At 36.9% G+C, this 27,054-nt stretch overlaps 2 protein-coding genes and 1 long non-coding RNA gene across 4 annotated transcripts in view; 1 reads left to right on the top strand and 2 right to left on the bottom strand.

The window, feature by feature from the left end:
- Window positions 1-920: 920 nt before the first annotated feature.
- Window positions 921-6,174, bottom strand: LOC125489019. Its single transcript, XR_007266671.1, has 2 exons — window positions 6,065-6,174; window positions 921-1,358 (listed from the first exon to the last, which is right to left on the bottom strand). It is a non-coding gene; the product is annotated as an uncharacterized LOC125489019 (long non-coding RNA).
- A 734-nt stretch (window positions 6,175-6,908) lies between these two features.
- LOC105385982 (leucine-rich melanocyte differentiation-associated protein) overlaps window positions 6,909-27,054 on the top strand; it is a 32,959-nt gene continuing 12,813 nt past the window's right edge. Inside the window, exons 1-3 of one of the 2 annotated variants that reach the window (XM_011556464.3) lie at window positions 6,909-7,154; window positions 17,452-17,540; window positions 24,839-24,980. In XM_011556464.3, coding sequence (XP_011554766.3) covers window positions 7,104-7,154; window positions 17,452-17,540; window positions 24,839-24,980 — 282 coding nt within the window. In that variant the 5' untranslated portion in view covers window positions 6,909-7,103. Of the gene's footprint in view, window positions 7,155-7,825; window positions 8,542-17,451; window positions 17,541-24,838; window positions 24,981-27,054 lie in introns of those variants that run through there. The other variant, XM_011556456.3, reaches the window with a different exon arrangement.
- Window positions 10,473-14,501, bottom strand: LOC125489010. Its single transcript, XM_048623263.1, has 2 exons — window positions 13,541-14,501; window positions 10,473-10,763 (listed from the first exon to the last, which is right to left on the bottom strand). Exons 1-2 carry the CDS (start codon window positions 14,328-14,330, stop codon window positions 10,750-10,752), a joined length of 804 nt encoding a protein of 267 aa, XP_048479220.1. The 5' UTR covers window positions 14,331-14,501; the 3' UTR covers window positions 10,473-10,749.

Raw genomic sequence — 27,054 nt, 5'->3', positions numbered from 1 at the left:
TACTACTCATGTCCTTTCCAGTCCAACGTCTTAAAGACATCTTCCAATGCATTGGTGAACAGTTTCGGAGATATCACATCCCCCTGTCTCACTCCACGTTGCAGTTGGATAGGTCTTGTCTTGTGGTCCTGTACTTGGACAGTCATAGTAGCGGCGTTGTACAGACATCTCAACACCTCGATATAGCGCCAATCGATTTGGCATCTCTGAAAGGATTCCAAAACTGCCCAGGTCTCGATGGAGTCGAAGGCTTTTTCATAGTAGTCCACAAAGGCTGATTATACTCTTCGGTCTTCTGTATAATCTGCCTTACTGTGTGGATGTGGTCTATTGTACTAAAGCCTTTTCGAAACTGAAACTCGTCTAACTTTACTACTTATACCTACTTCTTTCTATTTATCTTCAATAATTTCAAGTTTCGCTCACAAGTCACAACTCACAAGCACAACACAGAAATAATAATATGAAGGTAAGACGAAGACACTCCGTGTTTGGTCGCAATTTCTCGCCAACCGGCGCGGCGCGGTGGCGGCGGCGGCGGTGGCGGCGCGGCAGCGTCCGTCGATGTGTGCGTGACGCTACTTGCATGTGTGTGTGCGGTGCCCGGCGCGGGCGAGTGCACGAGCGACAGCAATACTTTTCCTAAATACCTATTTCGCTAGGATCGTTAATCGTTTAATCCGTCGCTGCCAGAGGCGTGCTGCTGAAACAAACCACGGCATCGCAACGACTATTATTTATTGTTTGCGCAAAATATTGATTGATAAAAGTAAACCTATAGGTACCTACTAGAAACACCGATCTGGTTGAGTTGAGTGGTGTTTTTTTTCATATTAATTCGTAGCGTACCGGGTTTTATTATTATACGACCGTATTATAATAGCGCAGTAGTTTTCTATAACAGTACCTATACGTCTGCATGAACTGTAAAAATATATAATTTATTTCGTACACGTAGGGGAAACTCGTGTAAATATAAAAAACTACGTTTGATAAAAAATGTGCTTATTTCGAATTCCTGAAACTTTTTGTATTTCCGGTTTTCCGTTGGCCCACACTTTATACTGGACCTTATTACAATTACTTACACATAACTAATAAAATACCACCTACATCACCCATAACACCCTTTATTCTCCCGTACAGAAATGGTGGGCATAAACGGGTCGAGCGTGCCGCGCCGCCTCTTCCTCTGCAAGTGCCGGCCCCCCCGGAGCGGCGACGCGGGCAGCGGCAAGTGCCTCAAGTGCGCGTCGATACGGCACGCCACGGACCACACGGCCAGCGTCAAGACCCTGCTGCCCGTCAGGGCGCTGTCCGTGCGCTCGCATTTGTCTTGAGATAATTATTGTAATCGCCTGAAACCAGCATTGACTTATATATTACTAGCGTAAGGACAGGCTCTAGAAAATGACACCCTCGCGTTGGACCTAAAATCTCATAAATCTGTCATAATTTGTATGAATTAGGGCCAGCGCGCTGGTGTCATTTCCTTTTGAAATCATTGCCTGAAACCCTGAAACGCACGTTAGCTTTATTACTTCTATTCTATGAATGCAACTATATGTACGACCGGTGCGAAGATCTTTAAGTATTAACCGCAGATTAGCCTCTGTGTTTAGCTGCGGTTTATCTATGACACCCTGCCTCTGTACTCGCCTACAGTGACCTACACTGCGGTTCATACATTGCCTATCTATCTATTGTATTACAGGCGTCACGGGTACATGGGTGTTGAAGCTGAAATGCCCAATTTTCGGTTTACATGATAAATGTTTATGTTGTGTTGTATGACATAGGTACCCTATTTTGCAACTTCTGTATCTGTAAACTGTATTACCGATTTTTGCAGGAGCCAAGAGTAGGTATTAAATGGTATTGGCGATAGAGTCCGCGCAACCACTGAAGTATCAGAAAAATCGGGAACTAACTTGCCTATCATATTTAGTTTTATGATAGCTCAGTGCACGTACCTCACACTCACACTCAACGAAATTGGACAGGCGAGGGACGTGTGGAGAGTGTGGAAGGGTCATTACTTACACATATAGGATAATTCTGCACAAGATAGAAACTGGTCACACTGCCAGTTTATCTTATACAGACTTATTTTGGGTTTATTGTTATTGAGTAGGTACTTTCTAGTCTAGAGTGATTTCGGCGAGTTGGTATGAAAGGAAAGTTTAAAGTGCGGGTCTAATCTGGATATTTTATCTCCACATTGAAATCCTTTCCTCATTCAATAATCTTTGACAAAATTGGCAAGTTTTGATGAAAATTATTGCTTAAATTCCTGAAACGTGTTTATTAAAGATAAAATTTTAATGGGAGGATTTCAGTTAGAACGCCTCGTGTTATTTAAATTCTATGGATATAATAGCCAGAATAGATCTCTTGGAATTCTGAAGTGATTTTTGTACAGTGACATTTTAACTCTAATGATAATTAATGTTATAAGTACTTATATTTAATTAGATTTCTGAGATAACTTTATTACTTGTTTTTAAGATTTATAACATGTAAGTAAGTATTACGTTTTGCTTACTTAAGTACATACATTGCCATTATTTAATAGAGATCTACCTACCTATACCTACCTGCCTCAATATGTAATATATTTTTATGTCCTACTCAACAAATAGAACCTATACATTAATATTTTACAATGACGCAATGATCTCAACGTAGGTAGGTAGTGCAGATATCTACCTCTCGGCTAATTCACCATATGCCATACATTAATAAATAGTTACCCTACCTATATTTTTATTTAATCCTTAGTCTAAACATAAGTGTACATAGGGTAGTTCTACCAGTCAACTTACCTGTACTATAAGTAGGTTACAACTTTTATTTCTAAATCTGAGCAGCCTGTAAGGTCGATATGGAACAATAGAGTAAAGTTATTTAAGTTTTAACAAACTTGTTTTAATTCAAACTTTTTCAATACCTACTTGCATTACAGCAATTTTCCAGAAACTATTTGAGGTGGCTCATTAAAAATTTATGTGAAACCCCGCATTTTTGTTCCAAGTTTCTAGCAGGGATGAAAAATTCATCATTAATTAGTTCCTATAACGGTGTAAGTTGGTTATGAAAGTTGATAACGAAGCCCCCGTCAATGTTAACCAATTTAAATTAAATGTTATAGATTACCAACTATCAAGTAATACTTTAGTTAGACATTGTTCAGAATCAGAATCCAGTAGAATACTTACAAAATAAGTTTTTTTTTACCTGTGGTCCTTATACACAGATCTCTTGTAGAGCCAGAGCCAAGTTTTTTTCTATACCTATCTATGAGCAGATCTAAATTTATTTGTGTCCTAATTAAATAAAATTAACCTCTTGCTCCTCGTCTTAGATTAACGATATGCGAACAAGATTGATGTTACATACAACAAGCAAAAATCTGTTCGTATTTTGTTTACTGCCAGTTTCTATAACTCTATCTATCTATAACTGGTAGTTAATTTCATACGATTTTGACAGATGCTTACTTTTGATTATGTCAAAATCGTATGAAAGTAACTACCAGTTATGGATAGATAGAGATATAGAAACTGGCTGTTAGAGTGCAACATGACAACCATTGTACCAATTAATAAAGTCACTAGGTACTCTTTGAACCAAACTAAGAGCCTATAGTGCGACAAACTTATCTGTTCCGGTGAGAGCGAACTAAATTGATTCATATCTCATTATTTACTAAGGAATTATATATTGATATAGATTAGATGGGTTTATTGAAACCACAAGAGCGTATTACCACTACTGGCAAACTTAAAATCTTATTGAATCAAGAAATATTACACATTTACGTGAGCTGTCACCGGAACAGATAACCCAACAAACATTTTACCCTCAGTTACAGCTATTTTTATAACTTTAACCTGTATAACTGTGTTATAATTATCTCAGTTCTAACATAAAGCGATAAAGATGAGTTAAAAAATGAAATTAGTGTTAACAGCAGGTTTAAGTGTTACATTGGTATTAGTCAAAGCAATTATAAATTAGATGTTATAGGTTTAAACTGTTTCTACAACCTAAAGTTATACAAGAGTACTCACCGACACCTGTTAACACTTATGGTTGTTAAGTGGTTTCCTTTAATACGCATACAAATCTTTAGGTGTCATATTGAATTTAGGCTGCAGTTATTGGTTATAAAAGAGATTTTGTCAAGAGTGTAGTAAGACAAGATTCTTACAGTGTTGGAAAACTCAACAATGCAGTTTTAATCTTTAAGGTTAACTTAACTTACGCTTATTGCGTTAGGCAAGTAGACTGTAAAAGTAACGGTGTTAAGCAAGACTGTGCGGATCGACTAAGACTGCATAATACCCTTGGCTAAGGGTGTTCTATTTCAAAAAGTGTAATAGATGACTTAGGTAAGTCTATATGTCTTAAATGTAAGTTCGCCATTTGCATTGGCGACCTAACCTATAAATTGCTGGGATAAACAATATTTTGCTTTAAAATACTTACCTATTTATGTGAATTTTGTCATTCCAGTCATGCCAATCGATTTATAAAACTAATGGACATACAACAAGGATACAAAAAAATACAAAATTGAGTCGTCTATTTTATATTTACTTATGTTTCATTTGAAATCCTTAATAAATTCGGAGCGCATTAAAATTGAGGTGGGAAATATGGTATACATTACAGTAAAATTACAATGGCATATTATTTTCAATTCACAAAACATGTTAAGTCAAGTTAATATATTATATTTACTGTTATTTAGTATTTATCAATACTGTCACTTTAATACTGTCGCGTATGATTGCTGTTGACACTATTATTTCCAAAGACATACAACTTGTATGGTAAAAGTGTATTCGAAAAACGGTAACATACTCACTTAACCCTTTTTTACCAAACAAATAAGAGTCAGAGTGTCAAATAACCATTCTACAACTACAACTATACCGGTAAAAGTTCTAGCTGAGAGTGATTAAACGCTCTTCTATAGTAACTTTAGCACTTCAATGACACCGTACTACAGGCTTTCTATAACTTAAACACTTCAATGACACCGTTTTACAGACTTTCTAAAGCCTTTACTCTCAAAATCGTGGGCCTCTTTCGTGGTTATAAGTGAGTTAGAGCACTCTCCTACACTCTTATACAGCTATGTCTTAACACTTTAATTTTCGAATGGAACCATTATACAAGTTATATGAGAGTTTTTTTAACGCTACGATGTTAGTTGGGAAGTTTGTGGCACTGTAGTGGGGTGTTATTTGTCGAGACGTTTATTTTGCACTGACACTCGATCTTGTTCATATACTTATCGTTAATCTAAACTCCACACAGAGGATGCCTTCGCGCCTTGGCACTGGTAAAGTAGGTACCAAAAGTACTTAAGTGGGTAAGTACCTATATCCTATTATACTATAGTATAGTTAGAGCCTTATCGAGGTGGTAGGGCAGCAGCTTCTTTCACCTAAGCCAAACAAAGCTTCAACACCAAAAATTTCAATTGAATACTTAACGTTATTTTAGCAATTAAAATTTTCGTTAAATAAAGGAAACAAAGGCTTTTTTATGCAAACAGTCGAGCCCAAAAGTTAATGATGATTAAATACGTGTTTGCTTAAGCATTACAGAGATGCTCATTATTGGAATGAGAGGGATTACACTCATTAAGTACCTACCTACCTACATTACAAAAAGAAAATGTAAATGTTTATAAACACTTCACTTCACTGTATGACAGGGATATGTAGCATTGAGAGCGTGCGTACGTAATCATTGAAACGTGAATAGTGTACGTTTACTTTAAAACAAAAAAAACTTAAGTACCTACCTATCTACCTACATCACTAGACTTACCTATTAATTACCTAAATATTCACTCTAGTTAAAATTTGCATGTTAGTTAAGTACTTATCTGTTTATGTTATGCCCCTACCAGTCACACACACTCGTAGAGCGGTGTGGCAAGGAAGTAGAAATATCGCGTCGTGCAGCCACGCTCGTCACACCGCACGCCACACTCCACGCCTAATATTATTAGGAACCTTGGAACATAATTATCAAGTACTTATACAGCTTTTCAAAAGGGGAATTCATCGGATATCCACTATGTTCGTGAACCTCTTGCGCTCCTTGCTGGATGCTCCTGTAACTGCTTCACGTAGGTTGTTGTTGTACCTTCGCACTTCCGGATTTTGAGCGAACACAAAGGGAAGCTCAGTCTGTTCGTATACAGCTGCGTACACACCGGGCCAACGAACGCCAACGGTTATCCCAACGATGGATATTAACATACATAATACAGGGCAGATTGCAGAAACGAAGGCCAACGAAAAACGTTCGTTGGCGTTCGTTGGCCCGGTGTGTACGCGGCTTACTACGTATTCTATTGGAGATGCGCTTAAGTACATCAGAGCGGTTGCTGGAGCGCCTATTTAACTATTATGCTGCCTGTATGCCTGCAAATGGGAGGACCTGAAGAAGAAGAATTTAAATAAGGTAACTATCGTGGCTGCGTTCTGGTCTTGATATATTATTAAGTAGGTAAGTATAGGCGAAAGAAAAGATCAAGATCACTGCTGCAGTGGCCTCCTTATTCTATCTCATTCTATCTACTTACTGTAAAGAGGGGTTGTCAGTGTTGTCACGCCATGACCATTTCTGGGCTTAGATATAACTAATACACTGCAAACGTAGGTTTCGGCATAGTATACAATACCCGTTGTGCAACAGCCTGTAAATAAAATAATTTAAAAAAAACTTTTTTCGCCGTTGCCGCCACTTTCTAGCGCTGGCGCGCTCGAGAGCTCATTGAACGCGATTTACGCAACGAAATTAATTTTTGACGTTTAACATTGACATGACACCTGTCATGTTGTGTCTCCTCGATTCTGTTTTGTCATTGTCAGTCAGAAAAAGTTTTTGAAAAGTTTGTTTGGGTGTTTTACTAGCATAAAATATTATTATCTACTCTTATAATAGTTTACTTACTACATTATTCAATAAAATATTACATGTATCAGAGGCAGACCACTAACCAAGCCATTTATTAAATAACCTTACTTAGTTTTGAGTCGGTCAAGTAAGTCAAGTTTCAAGTGTTACTACGGAAGATGGAGGAGAATCATGTAAATAACTTTGCCCTATCATTTGATGGAAATAAGGTAAGTTCACCTTGTCAACTAACATTTAATTAATTAATCAGATACGTATCTACTTACACAAAACAGCAATTTCACCCACCAAAAATATGTTAACATTCAGTTGTATTCCTACTAAGGCTTCTTCCTGATGTCAAGTGCGATTAATATGTCGCCGCCCCACCGCATCTTACTTGTAGTCCACTAACTAGAATCACCTTTAAAATACTTGAGAGACTTTATGTTCGTCTAGTGCGGAATTTGCAGATGATTCCACTGTAAACATGTTTTATGGAAATAAATACTTACTTTTTACTTTACATTAGACTCATTGAATAGTCATTTGACTTTGATGGCGTATGGTGCACCACACCAGATGCATCAAATCTTAAACTGTCTAACTTTCTTCATTCTTTTCTGATGGCAAATTTCTTCATCAAGTTTTGGACAATATGTTATGTTTAAGGTTTATTGATCTCTCACCTATGTTTTAGTTCTACAATGTTTCTGTCATAAATGTATGTGTATAGCTTGTGCAAAAAATGTAGCTTTCTAACCACAGCACTGTATGAGACTAATTAATTCAAGCGCCACACTGATGGTCATTTGCATTACAATGATAGTGCAGCATAAAGAGTGTTAAAGAGGCATTGAAAGCTCTGTCTGCTCTGGTTACTCAATTTCATGCATGGAATTTATTCATTTATGCTTAAATAATAACTTAAGGAGGCAAAGACAATATACCTACACTTTTTTGGTACTTTTAAGTTTTTAAAAATTTTGTTAACTCTTTGTATGAATTAACTTGTGATGCTAACAAAGATTATATAAAAATCTGTGGCACGGTTGTCTAGTGACACACATCAGCTTATTGAATTATTGTAATAGACGAGTCACAGTGGCATAACAGGATCAGAGCACTTAGGCATTGTGTGCTTTTAGACCTAGAGCCGTTTAGTGTAGCTTGTACTGTACTGGGTGATGGATTGTTTAGATTTAGAATGGATTTAGTTTTATCTCTTGACCCTCCAAATATGGCAAGGATAAATTACAAAAAGTAAAGACATGGAAATTATATAAAGAGAAAGTGTTTTCCAAAATGTTTTCTAACAGAGTATATACTGCCATTAACATTGGCATAGTGGTCCTAAGTTTTGTCGAGAGTTATGTGTTCCCTCTCGCTATTGTCAAGTGGATGATTGTGATAACTAAGTATGGTGGACTGCTTACCATTTTGAAGGAATACACTCAAACATTCAAGGATGCTGAATCAACTACCAAAACCCAGTACAAGTACTCTTTAAAACTGATGACCACAACAGGGACTAGAGCAAGTTGTGAAAATGGTAAAAAGAACTTATCACATATGAGTGTTGTTTGTATATCTGATAAGGATCACCAGAGGACCCAGGTAAACCGTTTACAATAATTAGTTTTGTAACTTAGTTAACATAGTTAATGTTGCCTGTGAGGGATTTTCAGAGTGTATTTCTGGAGAAGCCCCAGAGCCCCTAGCAATAGCATGCTAACTGTTAACTAGTTTTTTTTTAAATAATTGCGTAATATGACACACATTCAAAAACAAGAACCAAACATTTAATAATATAGACCTATAGTTCAAACTTTATATCATGGTTGTACGATATTTTTCAGCCAAAAGCCAATATGATACTTTGTATATGATGGTACACCAAGAAAACTTTGATTTTGAGTTATATTTTACAATTCTGCATCAAGACTTAAATATCTCTGTACAATAATTGAGATTTCAACATTTTAAGATTTTTTCTATAGGTACCATAGGTGTACAGTAGAAAAGTATGCCTTTTCGTTTACGAAGTAGGTACTCTTGATCTTGTGTGTAAATATGTATATGTATACCACTGTTTACGGGTATAGAGTGACATGTCGCTGTAGCCTCGTGACTCGTGACCCTGCTCGCAAGGGTTGTAATCTCAGCTGGAGGTCAGTAGGTACTTACACTTATCTTAGTACTTCGTCCGTACGATACCGCAGTCAGTAGGGCATCAACTGTAAATATGGTAAATTGCCAACACACCACCTAACATACTATTCGCAGTATAGAGCATGTACAGAAGTTTATTCCCGAGTGGGTAGGTATGAATTCATTGCAGTTAAGTATGCTGTTCACTAAAATTGGTGATAAAATATGATTATTATTATTTAATTCTTTATTGTACAAATATAAGCATAACATATTTTTCATAAGAGATCTTCCCATAGACTCATTCTTTCAAATTTTCCATCAGACATATCTCACAGACTTGTCAGGTTAATGAACATTTGAAATGATCAAGTACCTCCTATCCAATAGTTCGTGTTAAATATTGATACTGTTCGACGTCTGAAGCGTCGTTTCAGGAAGTTACCGGCTGGCTCCGCTGAGGCTACTCTAATAGTGTTAAAGAGGGCCACGAGCTTCGGCCGGCAGGATTTAAGCTTCCGACAAACAGCTAACCCGATTAGCTCTTTGACTGCACCCGGATTGATAGTTCCTAACTGATTGTGACTACACAGGCGAGCTTATCCATAGTTCCATACCTCTGCGTAGAAAGTTTACAATATTGATTAGTGCAAGTGACAAGTAGGTAAGTACTTAGATAGGTACGAGCATAGAACAACGCGGACTCGGGGTACGAATTGCCAACATTGCCGTCAAAGTGCTGCAAATATTATAAATCAAACACATCAATCCTACTAATATTATAAAGGCGAAAGTTTGTGAGTATGTGAGTGTGTATGTGTCTATGCTTGTTACTTCTTCACGTAGAAACGGCTGAACCGATTATAATGAAATTTGGTATTAGCTTTTATGTTGTTAAACCTGTTTGTTTACACAACAACATTAACAACTACATTAATGGTGCATGGTGTTAAAGGATTGTAAAGAGAATACGATCTCGACATAAATGGCATAAAGCAATTGTTAAATACGAGAGTAAAAGACGGCTGCTCGATTGACACTGACCTTTATTTCAACTAACGGTGTTAGTGAAGCGGTGACGTAGCACGCGCCTTATCTATTACTAGGTATAAGTACTTACATACCTAATATCCCTCCACCAAAGCTTACAACTAAGTATAATAATATTTAAAGGCTTGCAAAAACTAGAATAATTTCCTATAGTCAACTCTAGGTATATCTCTTAATCCTAATCTAGTACGGGAAGGGACAGGTTCGCGTGTTTCCTCATCGGGGGAGCGCGGCCGCTCCGGGGACTGGTGTGGAGTGGTAAACTCGACATCATCTGTCGGTGCCTCCTGGTGAAGAGCAGAGGCCGATGCCCCGGGCTCTGTGCTAGGACTATCAAAGTGTCCAACCAACTCTTCCCCTTCTCTAAACGAAAACTGCGTGTTGTCATTATCCAGGCTAAAATCGTAATGTTCGTTTAGAGATTGCCCTTTATACTTAAAAATCTGATTTTTATGTTTCTTTACTAAATTTTTGTCAACTGAATCCCTCACAAGATAAATAATCTTGCCCAGCTTTTCCACTATTGTTCCTCTTTTCCAAATGAATTTATTATTGTTTAAATGCTTCTTGTACATGACGTCATCGCCAGCGATAAAGTCCTTCCTAAGTGTACCACCTCGATATTTATTCTGTAAGCACTGTTTTTCATAAACTGTATTAGTTAAATTATTTGTCGGGGGCGGTGACGGTGGAAAAATGAGATCGAGTCTCGATTTCAGTTCCCTGTTAAATACTAATGAAGCTGGAGATTGCCCTGTTGTGGTATGCACCGAATTGCGGTAATCAAAAAGATACCTAAGCAACCTATTATTTATACTCTCCGCATTACGACCCTGTAGCAAAGCACATTTTATGCCCTTTTTTACAACTTTGACGAAACTTTCGGCTTGGCCGTTACTAGCCGGGTGGTATGGCGGAGAAGTGAGATGTTGAATTCAGTTTAGTTTACAAAAGTTTTTAAAACAATCTGATGTCATGGCCGTGCCGTTATCACTGACCAGAGTTGAGGGTATCCCGTAGTGTGACATAAAATCACACAACTTATTTACCAAATTGGATGACGTAACATTATTCTTCATGTCATAGCATTCGACCCATTTAGAATAGGCATCGACAATTACTAAAAACATCCTGTTATCGATTGGACCGAGAAAATCTAAATGAATTCTATCAAACGCTTGTTTCGGGTATGGCCATGAAACAATAGGTGAGCGCGGCGGCGCTGGCCGTAAACAAACACAAATGCTACATTCTCCTATCATTTTATCTATGGCTTCATCGACTTTAGGAAACCAAAATTTGGATCGTGCCAATGCTTTCGTCTTAACGATGCCTAGATGTGAGGTATGCAGTTCGTCTAAAATTTTCGAACGTAAAACTTCCGGCAATACCACCTTATGCCCTCGTAATAACACACCATTTTCGAACGAAAGTTGAAGCCTGCACAGGTAATACGGTTTCAAACTCTGGTCTGAAACTTTTTTTGGCCAGCCCTCCTGCACGTAAGTAACAACTTTACGTAGCACTGTATCACGTCCAGTCTCAATTGATAAAATCTTGTGAGTAACTGGCAAGCTACCATCTATGACAAAATTTACATAAGCGGTAGTCTCTTGTTGCGTGGCCCCGAGGCCGAGCGGCGACTTGCTATCGTCACGTGCACAACCCGGTTCTAAGGGCGCTCGTGATAAGAAATCTGCGCTATTATGTGCGCTGCGCACATATTCAATTTTGTAATTGTACGCAGATAAAAAAATTGCATATCTTTGCAGGCGGTTTGCTGAAACCTCCGGCACTCCGTGGTTTGGTCCAAAAATTGCAACTAGGGGCTTGTGGTCCGTTCGTAGAGCAAATGATCTCGCATATAAAAATTGGTGAAACCTACGTATTCCAAAAATTATGGCCGTTGCCTCTTTTTGAATTTGAGAGTACTTTCTCTCTGCCGAATTTAGAGTGCGGGAGGCGTAAGCCACAGGACGTTCCAGACCGTCTTCCCCTATTTGAGAAAGAATTGACCCTAACCCAAAATTTGACGCGTCTACTGTCAAAATTATGTGAGCATTAACGTTAAAATGAGCTAATGTTTTTTCCGAAGATAACTCATTTTTTATTGCACAGAAAGCCGTGTCATGTTCTTTTAACCACGACCATTTCTTATCTTTTTTTAGTAAATCGTACAGAGGCGCGAGCACGGAGGATGCATTTGGTACGAAATTACGATAGTAATTAACTAGTCCTAAAAATGATTGTAACTGATTTACATTTTTAGGAGTGGGCGCCTCCTTAATCGCTTTAACTTTATCAGGAGATTTCCTAATGCCGTTTTTATCGATGATATAGCCCAAATACGATACCTCATCCTTAAAAAACTCACACTTATCATAGCGTAAGGTCAGTCCTGCGTCCTTGAAACTTTGTAAAACGCGTCTGAGTCTTTCCATGTGTTCCTGCCTGTCTTTACCCGTTATCAATACGTCATCTAAAAAGGTTAATACCCCCTCGTGCCCAAGAATGCTCTCCATTACCTTTTGAAATATTGCTGGTGCTGAAGAAAGCCCAAAAACTAAACGCTTGTATTTGAAAAGCCCTTTGTGCGTATTAATGCATGTTACATTTTTATCATCTTCAATAATGCATTGGTTATAGGCGGATTTCATATCCAACTTTGAGAATTGAACCCCACCATGCAATTTAGTGAAAAGCTCTTGAACTGTTGGTAATGGGTATTTTTCAATTAACAATTGTTTATTTAGGGTTTGCGAATAGTCCGCACATAGCCGAACTGAACCATCCGACTTTAGTACCGGGACAATGGGTGACGCGTATTCCGAAAACTTTACAGGTTCAATGATCTCAGACTCAACTAACCTATCAATTTCCTTATCTAACTTCTCTCTCAATGCAAAAGGTACCGGTCTCGCCTTTATAAATCTCGGTTTCGCATCTTCCTTCAAGTGCAATTTTATTTTATATTTATTAAAACAGCCGAGGCGGTCTGAGAATAAATCCGAATATGTATGAATTAGCTGTTGGAGTTCGTTATCACCTAAACTAGAAAGCTCACAGTACTTTATTGAAGATAATTGAAGTTCGAATGCTGATATGAAATCACGGCCTAATATCGGTGGCCCGCCGTTTTTAATTATGAAAACTTCAAAGTTAATTGTTTTGTTCTCGTAAGTTATAGGCAAACTAACACACCCTAAACACTTAAGTTGGTTTCCTGAATAACTCAAAAGGTTTTTGTTTGTTTGCCGCAATGGTACATCACTGAAACACGAATTATAAGTTACATCAGAGATGGCCGTTACGGAAGAACCACTGTCAATCTCAAACTTCATTAGCTTATCTTTAATCAGTACAGTTTCTGACATAGGAGTACCGTTTCGACAACGAATATTATACAAGTACTCACCGTCATCGCCCTCGCTTACATTGTCTTCGCCGACATAATTTACTTTATTACACATTTTGCGTAGGTGACCTTTAGAATTGCACTTTTTGCACTTGTACCTAGCGAACCGGCACTCGCTAGTTTTGTGGTTTTTGCGTCCACACACTGCACATTTCACTCGATCTGTGTCGGGTTGCGATTTCGACACTCCTTCTATTTTAAAAAGAACGTCGCCGCCGCCGCTGGTCCCCGCTGGTGCACTCGCCGCCGCCGCCGCGCGCGCGCACCGCACGCTCTCCGCCTGGTCCACCGCCGCTGACAATGTCAGTTCCTTTATGTCCAAGGTGAAGATTTTCTCGCGTTCAGGTCCCGCTGCCATGCCCATCACGAATTTATCGAGTAAGGCGTCCTCTAAATGTTTAAAGTTACAATGAGCGGCGAGGCCTCTTAAACGGACCGCCCATTGTGCGTACGACTCCCCCTGCTGTTGTGACGCGGCGTAGAATTTACTCCTTTCAGCAAATCCGCACCGTTTTGGTATGAAATGGGCGTCCAACACATCAATAATGTTTTGGAAGCTCACTTTGTCCAACGTATTGGGTAAAACCAAATTACTCGCCAATTTGAAGGAATCGTCTGTGAGTGCACTCAACAATATGGCGCGCCTCTTAACTCCCGATTTATCGGATTCTTCATTTATTCCATTTGCCAGGAAAAACTGCTCCAGTCTACTCTTAAACGTAGACCAATCCTGTTGTTGGTGGTCGAAACTGGAAATATTTCCGACAAACGGAGAAAATGCTGCACACATTGTCCACACAAATTATGTTAATCTTTGAGGGTAGGTACGCGTCCCGTCGCCACTGTTAAATACGAGAGTAAAAGACGGCTGCTCGATTGACACTGACCTTTATTTCAACTAACGGTGTTAGTGAAGCGGTGACGTAGCACGCGCCTTATCTATTACTAGGTATAAGTACTTACATACCTAATAGCAATCAAAGTTCCCAGTATTAGTTCAGCAGCCAAGAAGCCGTAGGAATCATGTTATAATATGAAGCCGGTGCCCACTGACGTACTTTACCTAAGTATATTAAACTGTAGGTTACAGCAAAATAAGATATGTAATCATTTCTTGGGTTTAAAATAAAATTTCAGCTCGAAAATGCTCCCTAGACAGTCCTTTTATGAATGTGTAATTCCGATTAGAAGGGATAAAATCAATGTTATTTTAGCGTATTACGTAGGTGCATTCAATGATATTTTTATGTTCTTTGATAATATCACTGGATGTGATAACTACTATTGCATACCGTATTTCCTTGAACAGCCATTCCAAAATAAGTTTCAAGTATTTACAGTGAAACATATTACAGTTTCAGTTCTTGGAAAATCTGGAATTAAATTATCGAGGTGCAAAAGGTGACGTCCCCAGTGACATAATAACTCTACCTTATTATAATATGTACCTAAGTTCTAAGTATACAGGGTGTTGAGGTAACAAAAATGGTGAAGTAAACCGAAAAAATACCAAGTACCTATTTCGCGCGACGCCTGTAAGGGGCCTCTCGAGGGAATTCTTCTTCTTTGGGTACCATCTCCTATCGGAGGTCGGCAATCATCTGGCTTATTCTTTCCTTTGAGACTGCTGCTAGGAACAAGGATGTGGTGTCGGTGTTGTTCCAGTCTTTAAGATTTTGGACCCAAGATGTTCTTTTTCGACCGGGTCTTCGACGGCCTTGAATTTTCCCTTGTAGGAGAAGTTGCAATCGAGGGAATTACTGGATGATAATTAAAGAATAGAATAAGTACTCTTTATTTGGCACCATTAAAGAAAACATTACAATATGACAATCGGTTCAGCCGTTTGGAAGCTAGGTACGCTACCACAGATAATATACACAACACATACATATAATATACATAAACACATATACACGTCTTTTACAGTCGGGGGTTAAAAAATATATAGTATAAGGGATAATTGCTCTTGGTAGCCCTATCAGTACCAACAAATAACCAAATCCTGTCTTAGATTAATCACCATAGTTAATAAATTGAAAAAGTTATAGGCTTATCCGCCATTAAATAAAAAATATCAAGGATAACTAATTCCTATTTTGTTGTTATAAAGGGATTACGCGTTCAACCTAAACTGTTGATAGACACACCGCCCTCCGGCATCCAGATTCCCTTGAGAGATCCTTAATTTAACTTCAAAACCTAATTACAGAGGACTAGATGACTGAATTTAAATTATCCTTAGTGTCCTAAACTACTTATTTATACTATTACACAGTACAAGTAAATTTGTTCATCGTGAGGAACCTGTATGCATGTATGGTCAATAGCAACTTACACATGTACGTTAAGGATCTAACAAAAAAACGTCAAAAAACCATTATTATCCTCTTAACAAAGACTTTAATCATTCTTTGTTAAGAGGATAAAAAATGATTTTTGACGACATCAAGATTGAATCAATAAATAGCTCTACTTTTATATGCTTTGTGAGTTGACAAGATACAAAATTGTATAGCTACTTATACTATGTACCTAGATTCCAAAATGCATTGTACTCATCTCAAAACGTTTCAAGTGCTATCACGTGAGTAGTTGGAATGTACTTACACTGGAGAGCTCACTAGAACCACACCTGTCTGCCCGTTCGGGCGTTACAGTCGGTAGTACTGGGGGTCACTCTCTGAATCTACGAACGAACAAACAAGAAATTCCACGCAACCTTCAGAAGGGCTAGTACAGGACGCATTTAAGACGTGACAATAGTTTTGCATTGCGCTCACTCATATCACGCAACTTCAAGAGCGAGCGAGACGGAGAACTCTTGTCACGTCTTAATAGCGCCCTATGCTACAGGGCCTGCTTTATTCAACGAGATAGAGCCGTGGTTAGTGCAGCGCTCTGAACTTTAGGAAAAACTAAATTTCAGCGCTAACCACGACTCTTTTTTAAGCGTGCCTTTTCTCGTTCGTTATTCGGTTACTTAGAGAGTGACCCCCCTGATCATATTGATGCTGCATATTATAATAATATACAATCTAAATGCATGATTGAATGCAAACAGACCAGGGGGGTTACTCTTGATTGAGAAAAAACTGACTAATAAGAGCTGTCATGCAATCGATCGGTATGTTTAATACTTAGTTACAACGAACGAGATAGATGAACTTCGTTTTTCGTAGGAAGGGTAGAGTGACCCGCCAGTATTTCATTAAATCACTTTCGATTATTTACACAAATACCACAATACGAACTTATTTGCACAGGACATGAGCAATCACGGATAACACCATTCAATGAATAGGAGCCGGATTAATGATCCATCGGGAATATTGCTAAATTATTGCTATCATTTACACAATGGCCGTTCCATTCCAATATGATGAAGCAATATTTCGAAGGATATTCGTTACACGTTGTTATACTCACATATGTGAATTGTAGCGTTGTTACATGTAAACAGATTCCCAATATACATGCAAATTAAAGGTTTGTTACCCAACCCGCACTTGTAGTAGATGAATAATGTAATGAAGCAATAATTTCACAATATTCTGGACCTCGTAAGGAGGCGAACATATGTAGCATACCGCGAGCCTTTGATAATTAAGATATTATCTGTACTGAAAAGTAGGATCCATTTCGGATAACTGAAAAATCGCAATCGTGATGTGGTTTTACGTGGTACCTACTTACCTAATTTTACCTTTTCATGATTTTAGAGAATAGCCGTGGTCATATATTATCATACGATCTAAACGATATTTATTTATTTATTTCACAAGTACAAAAATAAGTGTAAAAATGGTGCACTTAATGTTAACAGCATTTTCTACCGGCCAACACACTTTTTCACTTGAATAAAGCCAGCGAAGAATATAGTTTTTATAAGTTTCAACGTTTTGTTTCAGTTAAGCTATTGCGGTCAAGAAGATTGTAAAAGGATTCCAGTAGCTTTGGGAAAAATGTATGGTGCTAAAGTACATTACTTAGATCTAAGGTAAGTGAATCAATTTATCTAAACTTTAGTCGTCCAAAAAAGGATCACGCTGAATTAGTGACTTACTTTGTCTACAAACAAATATGATGTAACAAAATATAGAGGAAAAATTACACACGGCCGGTCGTATCATCAGAAAAATAGGTATTCAGCGCGATTTATTATTTTCAGACAAAGCACATCTTTTTTTGATTTAATTTAGTAAATGAGCAATCGTACTAAAAGTCCTAGCGTACCTATACAGGGTGTCCCGTAAATAGTGGACCAAAATCGTTACACGTGTATCGTGGTTACGAGACCATGAAAAATCTTTATGCATTATCTTATTGAGCGAGTAAGGCAGGCAGGTATTTTATATCAATCGAATTTACGGGGACTCAAAGGGATATCTTCAAAGACCATAAGGGTCTTAAAACTCACGGTAAGGGGAGTATAAAATAGGATCGTTATTTCGTGATATTATCTGAGGACTTTGATAAATAGGGCTATAAAGCTCAAATAAAACTTCTTTACAACCGCACGAAATAAAAGCCCCGAGCTGGATAATTTGAAACAAAAGAAATCCTGATTTTACTATTCACGAGACGTGAACACGTCCACAGTTTACCTACATTCTTGTAGATCAGACAACTATTTGATAGTATAGTTGGTTAACTACGTTTTATCTAGGTACGGGGTTCCGTACCTAGATAAAACGTTATTTTCTCTTCATATTAGGAAAATTAAGGTTGGTAGTTTCTAGGGAGTACCTAAATCTTATGTAGGTTGAAATAAAAAACGTACTTGTTTTACGGAGGAGTTTTTGCTACATACTGTAATATTTCTCGAATACTACGACACCAGCAGTCGTTAGACTTCCCGCACAGGCTATTGAACTGCTGCAATTGGTAATAAGTCCCCATTATCCTAATTATCGGAGTCAATTACACTATCATCTGATCCATTAGTACTATTGATAACACTCATATTACTGAACAAATTGCTTAAAACTTGCGTTAAAGCCCGGTCCAAAAATCTGCTACATTAATCGCTGAAAATCTATGAAAACGCAGTGTATAGCTGATATTGGTCTAGAGGGGTCACTATGGCATACGAAAAACTAACGAACGAGATTTGTCACGCAATCGGTACGAAAACTCCAAAACTTCGTTTAACTAAGGATTGTAGCGCTGCGCTAACCACGACTCCACTACTATCCTTACTAATATTATAAATGCGAAAGTAACTGTGTCTGTCTGTCTGTTACTCTTTCACGCAAAAACTACTGAACGGATTTGAATGAAATTTGGTATACATACGGTCTAGACCCTGGGAAAGAACATAGGCTACTTTTTATCCCGGAATTCCCACGGGAAAACTTTTTAAGGCGAAGCGAAGCTCGCGGGAACAGCTATTTGTAATAAACAAACCGACAGCTCTCGTTCGTTCGGTTTGCTTAATCTACAGTGACCCAGGCGCGGATCCAGACCTCAAAATAGGTGATGGGCAAGCAAAAAAAATCGACCAAGTGCGAGTTGGACTCGCCCACTGAGGGTTCCGTACAAGTATACTTAACTACCTGAGATAAATTTCTTTTTAATTTCATCGTATGTACTACATCCGTGAATTTTTTCATATTTTTTGGTTTAAAAATTTTTAGCCAGAAGGGGGGGGACACTTGAGTCTAACACAAATTAGCACTTCAAAGCTTAATATTTCGTTAACCAATTGCTGAATCAAAAAATTGTTTGAGCTTACCTGTAATATTTTTCATCAAAACAACAGAAAAAAAATCACCCCAACTATGCGTGTCCCAAAAAAATCTCGTGAGGCAGGTAGCCCAAAAAAAATTTTTTTTCATTATTTTATTTGCCTATTTTGTCGGGCCGTAAATTTGTATAGGTATATACAGGGTGATTGGAAAGTCGATGTATTCCTTCAAATGGGTTATAGATGAAAGCATTTCCAGTCGATTGAACCCCATAATGCATTATCCGAAACTCAACCATTTCTGAGTTATTTAAGTTTTAAGTTATTTTTATAATTTTGCCAAAATTTATGTTTAAAAGCCAAATATTTAAAAAACTAACCATTTTATTAATACTTTTTTTATTGTTTTGCATTAGTGACACCCTAGTCAACTAATTATAATCATTGAATTTGCAATATTCAACTTAATTGAGACACAGTGCTTCAAAATAATTGAAACATTAAGAAAATGTTTCAAAAGGTGAAAACGAAAATGCTTAATTAAAAAAGAATTTTATCTGAAAAATTTTCAGGCACTACAGCTTAAAAACATAGTCAATTTATAAGCTTTAAAATGACATATTACAATCTAAAATCGATTAAGGTATGACCAAGATATAGCCAAAACGACTACATAGGCGGACAAATCTCAGTAGGGAAACGAACAAGATTTGTTCCAATTTTAAGGTAAAAGTCTTAACTGGACTTTGTAGAGCTTTGAACCGTTTACTAAAAATTATTGTTCTCCTATATCACGGTTCCTCAAAAGCACAGATCGACGACAAGGTTGCTTCACCGAAATAATGCTTGTCCGATAACACGGTTAGCCAAAAGTACTTTTCGATGACGATAGGTTCGACGATAGAATGCTTTTTCGACTGCACAGCATGTGAAATTGTTTAACCGACAAATTGTATCTCCTATAACACTATTCGGTGAAACTTTTCAGCAAAAACATTTGGCACAGTGTTTGAGCACGGTGAAGTTAAATCAATCATTGTCGAACAGTGCTGTTGTCACATGCTGGCCAATCATGTTTTCGGCGAATTAACCTTTGTCTAAAAGTAGTTTTGGGGAACCGGGTTGTGAAGAATTATTTTGTGTTACTTACCAATCATAATTGAAAAGTACTTTCGGCTAACGTGTTATCGGACAAGCATTGTTTCGGTGAAGCAGTCTTGTCGACGATCTGTGCTTTTGAGGAACCGCTCTATCGGAGAACAATAATTAGTAAACGGTTCGGAGCTCTACAAAGTCCAGTTATAAGACTTTTTACCTTTAAATTGGAACAAAAGTTGTTTATTTCGCTACTGAGAGTTATCCGCCTATGCAGTAGTTTTGGATATATCTTGGTCATACCTTAATCGATTTTAGATTGGAATATGTCATTTTAAAGCTTATAAACTGATTATGTTTTTAAGCTGTAGTGCCTGAAAATTTTTCAGATAAAATTCTTTTTTAATTAAGCATTTTTGTTTTCAACTTTTGAAAATTTTTCTTAATGTTTCAATAATTTTGAAGCACTGTGTTTAAATTAAGTTGAATATTGCGCATTTAATGATTATAATTTGTTGACTAGGATGTCACTGATGCAAAACAATCAAAAAAGTATTAATAAAATAGTTAGTTTTTTAAATATTTGGCTTTTAAACATACATTTTGGCAAAATTATAAAAAAAACTTAAAACTTAAATAACTCAGAAATGGTTGACTTTCGGATAATGCATTATGGGGTTCAATCGACTGGAAATGCCTTCGACTATAACCCATTTAAAGGAATACATCGACTTACCAATCACCCGGTATATTTATGCGAAATATCAGCTTCATATCTTTACCCGTGTCTGAGAAAAACGGTGGTGACAGACAGACAGACGGACAACAAAGTGATCCTATAAGGTTTACTTTATTCCTTTTGAGGACCCTAAAAAGGTGTTTTTTTTGCCTTGCCTTGAGGTATTGATAGGTAGCAGATTTTTGTGTATGATGGTAGTGATCATAACGCAATTTTTTATTTTTAAAAGCCCTCTGGATCAATAAATATTTATTTATTATTGAAAAAGAAATATTTATTTATTGATCGGTTCTTATTAAATAAGGAACACCAGCAGTTAAAACAACAGACATAACAGTAAATTTTACATTTCAAAACTGAAAAAACAGGTTATGATTTTTTTTTTACCGACAAAAGTTAGTGCTACGGCAAAAGTTACTATACAACGTAGGTATACAAATACAACTAGACTAAATTCTCATTTAATAGGGAATATGCATGTATTTTTTTATATTGCTATTCGATAATTTTACATCACTTTATTATAGTAAAAAAAATTCAACGCCAAAAAAAATATTTAAGGTACCTAATTTAAATAAAGTCAAAAAAGAGGATGGGCGTTTTGGGACATACATATTTGTCCATTAAAGATGAGTCATACATCGTTGGATAGCTCTTTTCAAGTGCGCTAAAAATATCATGACGACAAATCCGTATAAGATGTCCATTTTGAAATATATACGTTGGAAGCAAGTATTTTTCAGCGATATTGCACTCTATCTCCTATAGTATAGTGCCCTAACTGTCGGGCGTAATACAAGTAAACACGTATTATTAAAATGAGAGAAATTACTTTCAACTGGTTTTATTTACTGAGTTAATAAACAAATATAATATTATTATAAATGATGATCATTTGTCATAAAAATTCAAAATGAATGTGAAAAAATAACAAAAATATTAAAATTACAGAAACTAAATATAAAAACTTTCAAGGTACGATTATTCTAATTGGACAGTAAATCAGGACTAACGCTTCCGTTATATATAGAGAAAATGGAAAGAGTCCTGAAGTGCCGTCATGTCCCCGTTTTGTGAAACTTGAAATGTTTTTTATTTTTATAAAATTACTTACGCATAGAAAAAATCTGAATTTTTTTTTAGGATGATACGGAAGGTTATTCCTATCATCAAAAAATTAAGAGCGTTGTTGAATCTTTTCGGCCATAGCCCATTTACTTACTGCATTTTTTTTCTACTTTTCAACAATTATTTACTTGCTCAAAAATAAATTATATTTATATCTATCAAAAATATTGATAGAGGCATAATTTTGTAATAACATAATATTAATAAAAATAATATTTGACTTTATTTGAATCACATGCATATTCCCTATGTGGTTAATTTTATCTTTATAGGCCGAATAGTTTTATATTACCTACAGCTATTTAAAAGTCTATAGGTACTCACGAGCAATGAAAAAGTTACACTTACAAAATGTCGACACCAAATTACCAATTTTTATTAAAAAATATTAGAATTTGATCAAAATCTTGAAGTTTTTTATAGTAACTGTATTATAAAAACTATTTGGCTTATTAAGATCAAACTAGTCTAGTTGTAGGTACTTATACATAAATAGTGACTTTTGCTGTTAGCCAAAACTCACTCTTGGCATGACCGAAAATTTTATGGTTTTTGAATTCATCAACAACTAACCAGAGGGCTTTTGAGGTGGAAAAAAAAATAAGCATAATCACAGCAATAAACAGCCATACGAAAATTATAAAATAACGAAATTATTGTATTGAAATCCCGTGGTGTGATATGGCAAGGCATTTAGGTGATGGGCATGCCCATCTTGCCCATATGGGTGGATCCGCGCCTGCAGTGACCCTCCAGATAACTAGTGCCTCTACGTTTAGTTGTTTTGCTCAAGTGCGCCTACAAGTCGTTCCCGCTGACGAGTGACAGGGCAATTTCCTTGTTGACAAATGAATGGCCCGCCCGAGTCGACCTAGTCCGTGCTCGCAAGTAGGATCATAGGATTTGTTGGCCAAAATGCTAAATGTACTTACCCTAATTTATTTCTGACTAGCTTTTTCCATAAGCAATAATCACTCTATCTATTTAATAAAAAACGCGTCTCATTCCGTTAGTTACTCGTTTTAAAAGATCTAAGCATACATACATAGGTACACATACGCGAAAAGGTACTTTTCTTTGTATATGATAATACTGATAATGATCTTTCATATCCGTTCTCAGAAGCTTTGATTTGAAGCCATGCTATTTTCATACCTAGAAAGATCACAACATTGCTTATTCATTTAACATTCACAGATAAGCAGATTTTATTTATTTATAGGACAGAATCTACATGCTCACATCACATAGGTAGGTACATGGATATAATGGATTTGGACAACGCTCTTTGGTCGAGGATTAAAAAGTATCAGTTATTTCGTACTGTTGTTTGAATATTTGGCCATTGCAAATAAAATACAGAATTCTGTATATTTGTAAATGCCGAATAGTTCAAAAGCTGACACTCCGGATCTGTTACTTGCCTTTATGTATACAACTACATTTACATATACGTTCTCATTTTGAAGTCACTTTTGAACGGTTTTATTTAGCTCGTCCGCTATTTTTGCCATGTCGGAAAACTAATCTACAATTTTCGTTGAAACAAATTACATTTCAAATTACAGCAGCAGTAACATGTTTTCCGTAATACTTACCACATACGAAGGTATGTGGTAGAGATTAATTTAATCAATAAGGTCACCTTTTTGTGTCGTTTAATTAAATTTATAAGCAGTTATTTTGTATTACTTACTGTTATGGTACAAATAAACAGTATCTATTGTATTATATTAATAAAGAAGGTAATTACTTGGTTTAGTAGTAATAAAGTGGTTCGTATGTAGCGCGCCAGATGCTGTGTTTCAGGAATTCATATGTCTTAGTCACGTCAAAGGTTTGCGCTCATTTTTCACATTCGGCCGTACATTCAAGTCATATAATACGTTTTTTTATTAAATTTCTTCAAAGGAAATATTCTTTCTTAAGGGAAATAGTATGTTAAATTATCTTCATGGACAAGCTAAATATAAATACATACACACTCTGTATGCTTCCTCAACAATGTTAATAAAAATACAAGGTAACGGTTCAGTTTTATCAGTGAACTTGTCGTCGTTGGCAGGTCAATTACTTTCAGCACCAACTCTGAAATCCCGAAAATTCCGCTTTGTCCGTGTAGGTATTAATTTTTACTAACTAAGAAACTACTAAGAAACAGCGGTTTTGTTTTGCTATTTCTCTGAACTGGTCTCACAATAAAAGTGGTTCCGCAAAATTCAGCATATCGTCAGTTCACTGTTAAAATTTCATCCTATATTGTATTTATTTGTCCCTGATATTAAATTGCCACCCCTTATATTATTACGTTTATTACCTACACATGTCATAAGTTGCAGTCCCTGAATGCCTCTACCAAGCACAATACAGCCTCTCACATTTTATTAGATAAAATGCCTGTCCCGCGTTGTATTTATAGGCCCTTAAATGCCGGAACGCTTACTGGCCTTAGAGGTAGAATTTAATATGGAAATTGGCTTTGGTACTGTGGAAGACGTTTAAATTACAACTTGCAGACAAATTTAACTGTAAAGACGCTCACATTAAGATTACCCTACAGTTAGACCTAACCCGTTTGTCGATCAGTGTAAAAAGCGATAGGCGTAACAATAAATCAGAAGGGATTACCCACCTGTCATGGTTTCAGCTACAACAGTATCGAGACGCTGCGTGACTTGGACCAGTTCTGCGGCCTGGAGGAGCTGATCCTGGACAACAACAAGCTCGGGGACCACGCCGCCTTCCCGCCCCTGCCTCGCCTGCGCACCCTCGCGCTTAATAACAACCAGGTGAGAATAGAGTACATACTCGTAGACACGGAGTTAGATTTGCCTAGGGCAAGGGCATGTACTTCGTACAAAAAAAGTACAAAGGGCACGAAATTACATCACCGGCAATTAAGAAGTTCCACTGAGAAAAGCAACAAGCAGGTCTTCTTCTTCTTTCGTGTCAGTGAAATGCGATTTTTTATATTTGTTCAGACCAAAAAGAAGCAACTTTGATAGCATTCTGGTTGGCCTGGAGTAAGTCTTCCCGTGTGCAGGTGGAAGGGCACAGGGGACAGGAGAGTAAATGCTCCATAGTCTGGGGGGCGGTACCACAGTCGCATAGGTTGGTACCAACGGTATAGCCCCACTTACAGAGATGCAGATGAGAGTAGAGTATACACTCGTAGAGGCATACTTAGATGTGCCTAGACCCCTTCAGTGTATTAAGATACTTAGCGCATAAAAAGTAAAAAGGGCGCGAAACACTCACGGGCACAAAGGTCCAGTGAGAAAAACACCTAGTTACTCGTACCGCCTAAGGGAAAATGGCTAGCTTAATGACGCCGTCTGCAATATTGAAGTATATTAATTAATAGCTCACCAAAATATTGAACCAACTAAAAAAGTAACCATATTAATCGAATTTCCGTTTATTTTTTTAGTAAAATTAAGTGTCGGAATTTTGTAAATGAGACTGTTTGTTTGCACGTGAGTGTGGTATCCTTTAGTAGAATTTGTAAAAGCGTTACGAGATAATGGATAGATTATTTAATAGCCAATTCTGTACCTCTAGAGTTCATTACGAATTGGTCAAGTAGTGCTATTGTTCAATCTATATTTCGTGAATTTCTAACAGACTTATAAGCTGGAACAAAATAACTGGCAAATATACAAAGAGCAATCATAATAATTTTCTGTAATGAAATTTTTCGCTTCCCTTCCCAAGATGATTTTTTTAATGACACTCCTTTTAATCCGATTTTCCGACATCATTAGACTGATGGTTTTTACCCTTATTTTATTCATGTTAGCTTTACTGAATAATTGAGGTTATTAACAAAAACTAGCGCTGTAGCGATGATTTACCTATAAATATACCTATATAGTTTTAAACAATTTCATTATACTAAAAAACGATTTAAGAAAATATGAAAACTATAACATCGCTTTTTACCCAATTAATAATTTTTAGACGATATATTTTGAAAAGTTCCGTATTTACAGAAAATATATTTAAAGATGTTGAAGAAATATTTCATTATATTTTGTTAATTGCTAAAGCTCTCAAACAATTTCCGCAAAACGAAGCTTCTGCTAGTGATAGATTAACTTCTGACGGATGGGAGGGCGGGGGCGTTCGAAGGCTGTCTGTGTCTTTAAAGCAATGCGTCCTTCAAGGCATGAAAGAGAAGTGATGTATGATAATTTTTTTATGATCAAAAACATCCTGTATAATATTTTAAATTACTCTGAAATAGGCCGACCATTATGGATATTGTATTATTATTACACACACCGTATTCCTACTATTTATTCAAGAAATTGACCCTTTCGGTCGGCTTTATAAAAATACCGGGTATTGTTTTTACGCATACGAGTATTATGTAATAGCTTGAATTTACAGATACTGTTTACTTTTACTACAGGGATATTGGGGTACTTGCTATGCATGACGCGGAATTCGCTCGTTAGTGGATTGAATGAATTTTCGAATATATTTTACGAAAATAAACTATAATGTAGAATTAATGCCGCATATTATTTTGCTCTTAATCTTTTCCCTTAAGGATTCCATTGCTTGTTACATTGCAAGTTATGGTACAGCAGTCTGTACCCGACTTAACGGTTTGTTGTAATTTATCAATTCCTAACCTTGTGTGGTCCCATGACATGTTGACTTTGCGTTGGCGGAAATTATGTAAATCTACAGTGATATGGAAACAAAGGCCTTTGGGTCGGTGGACGGTGCGCCGACCACGTGTGTTGTTTATTTTAGAGCCCGATAACTGATCCGCTAATCACCTTTTCTTAATACATCTCAAAGAACATTCCTGCTCCTCTAACGTACACCCCGCGAGTTTAATTTGGCTATTTT

The sequence above is a fragment of the Plutella xylostella genome, chromosome 9, assembly GCF_932276165.1.
Source record: "Plutella xylostella chromosome 9, ilPluXylo3.1, whole genome shotgun sequence".
Classification (NCBI taxonomy): Eukaryota; Metazoa; Arthropoda; class Insecta; order Lepidoptera; family Plutellidae; genus Plutella; species Plutella xylostella.
This window is presented reverse-complemented; position numbering and strand designations above follow the sequence as displayed.

Excerpts from the sequence above, each read along its gene's own strand:
- LOC125489010 (XM_048623263.1), bottom strand. The coding sequence starts at position 14,330 with ATGTGTGCAGCATTTTCTCCGTTTGTCGGAAATATTTCCAGTTTCGAC.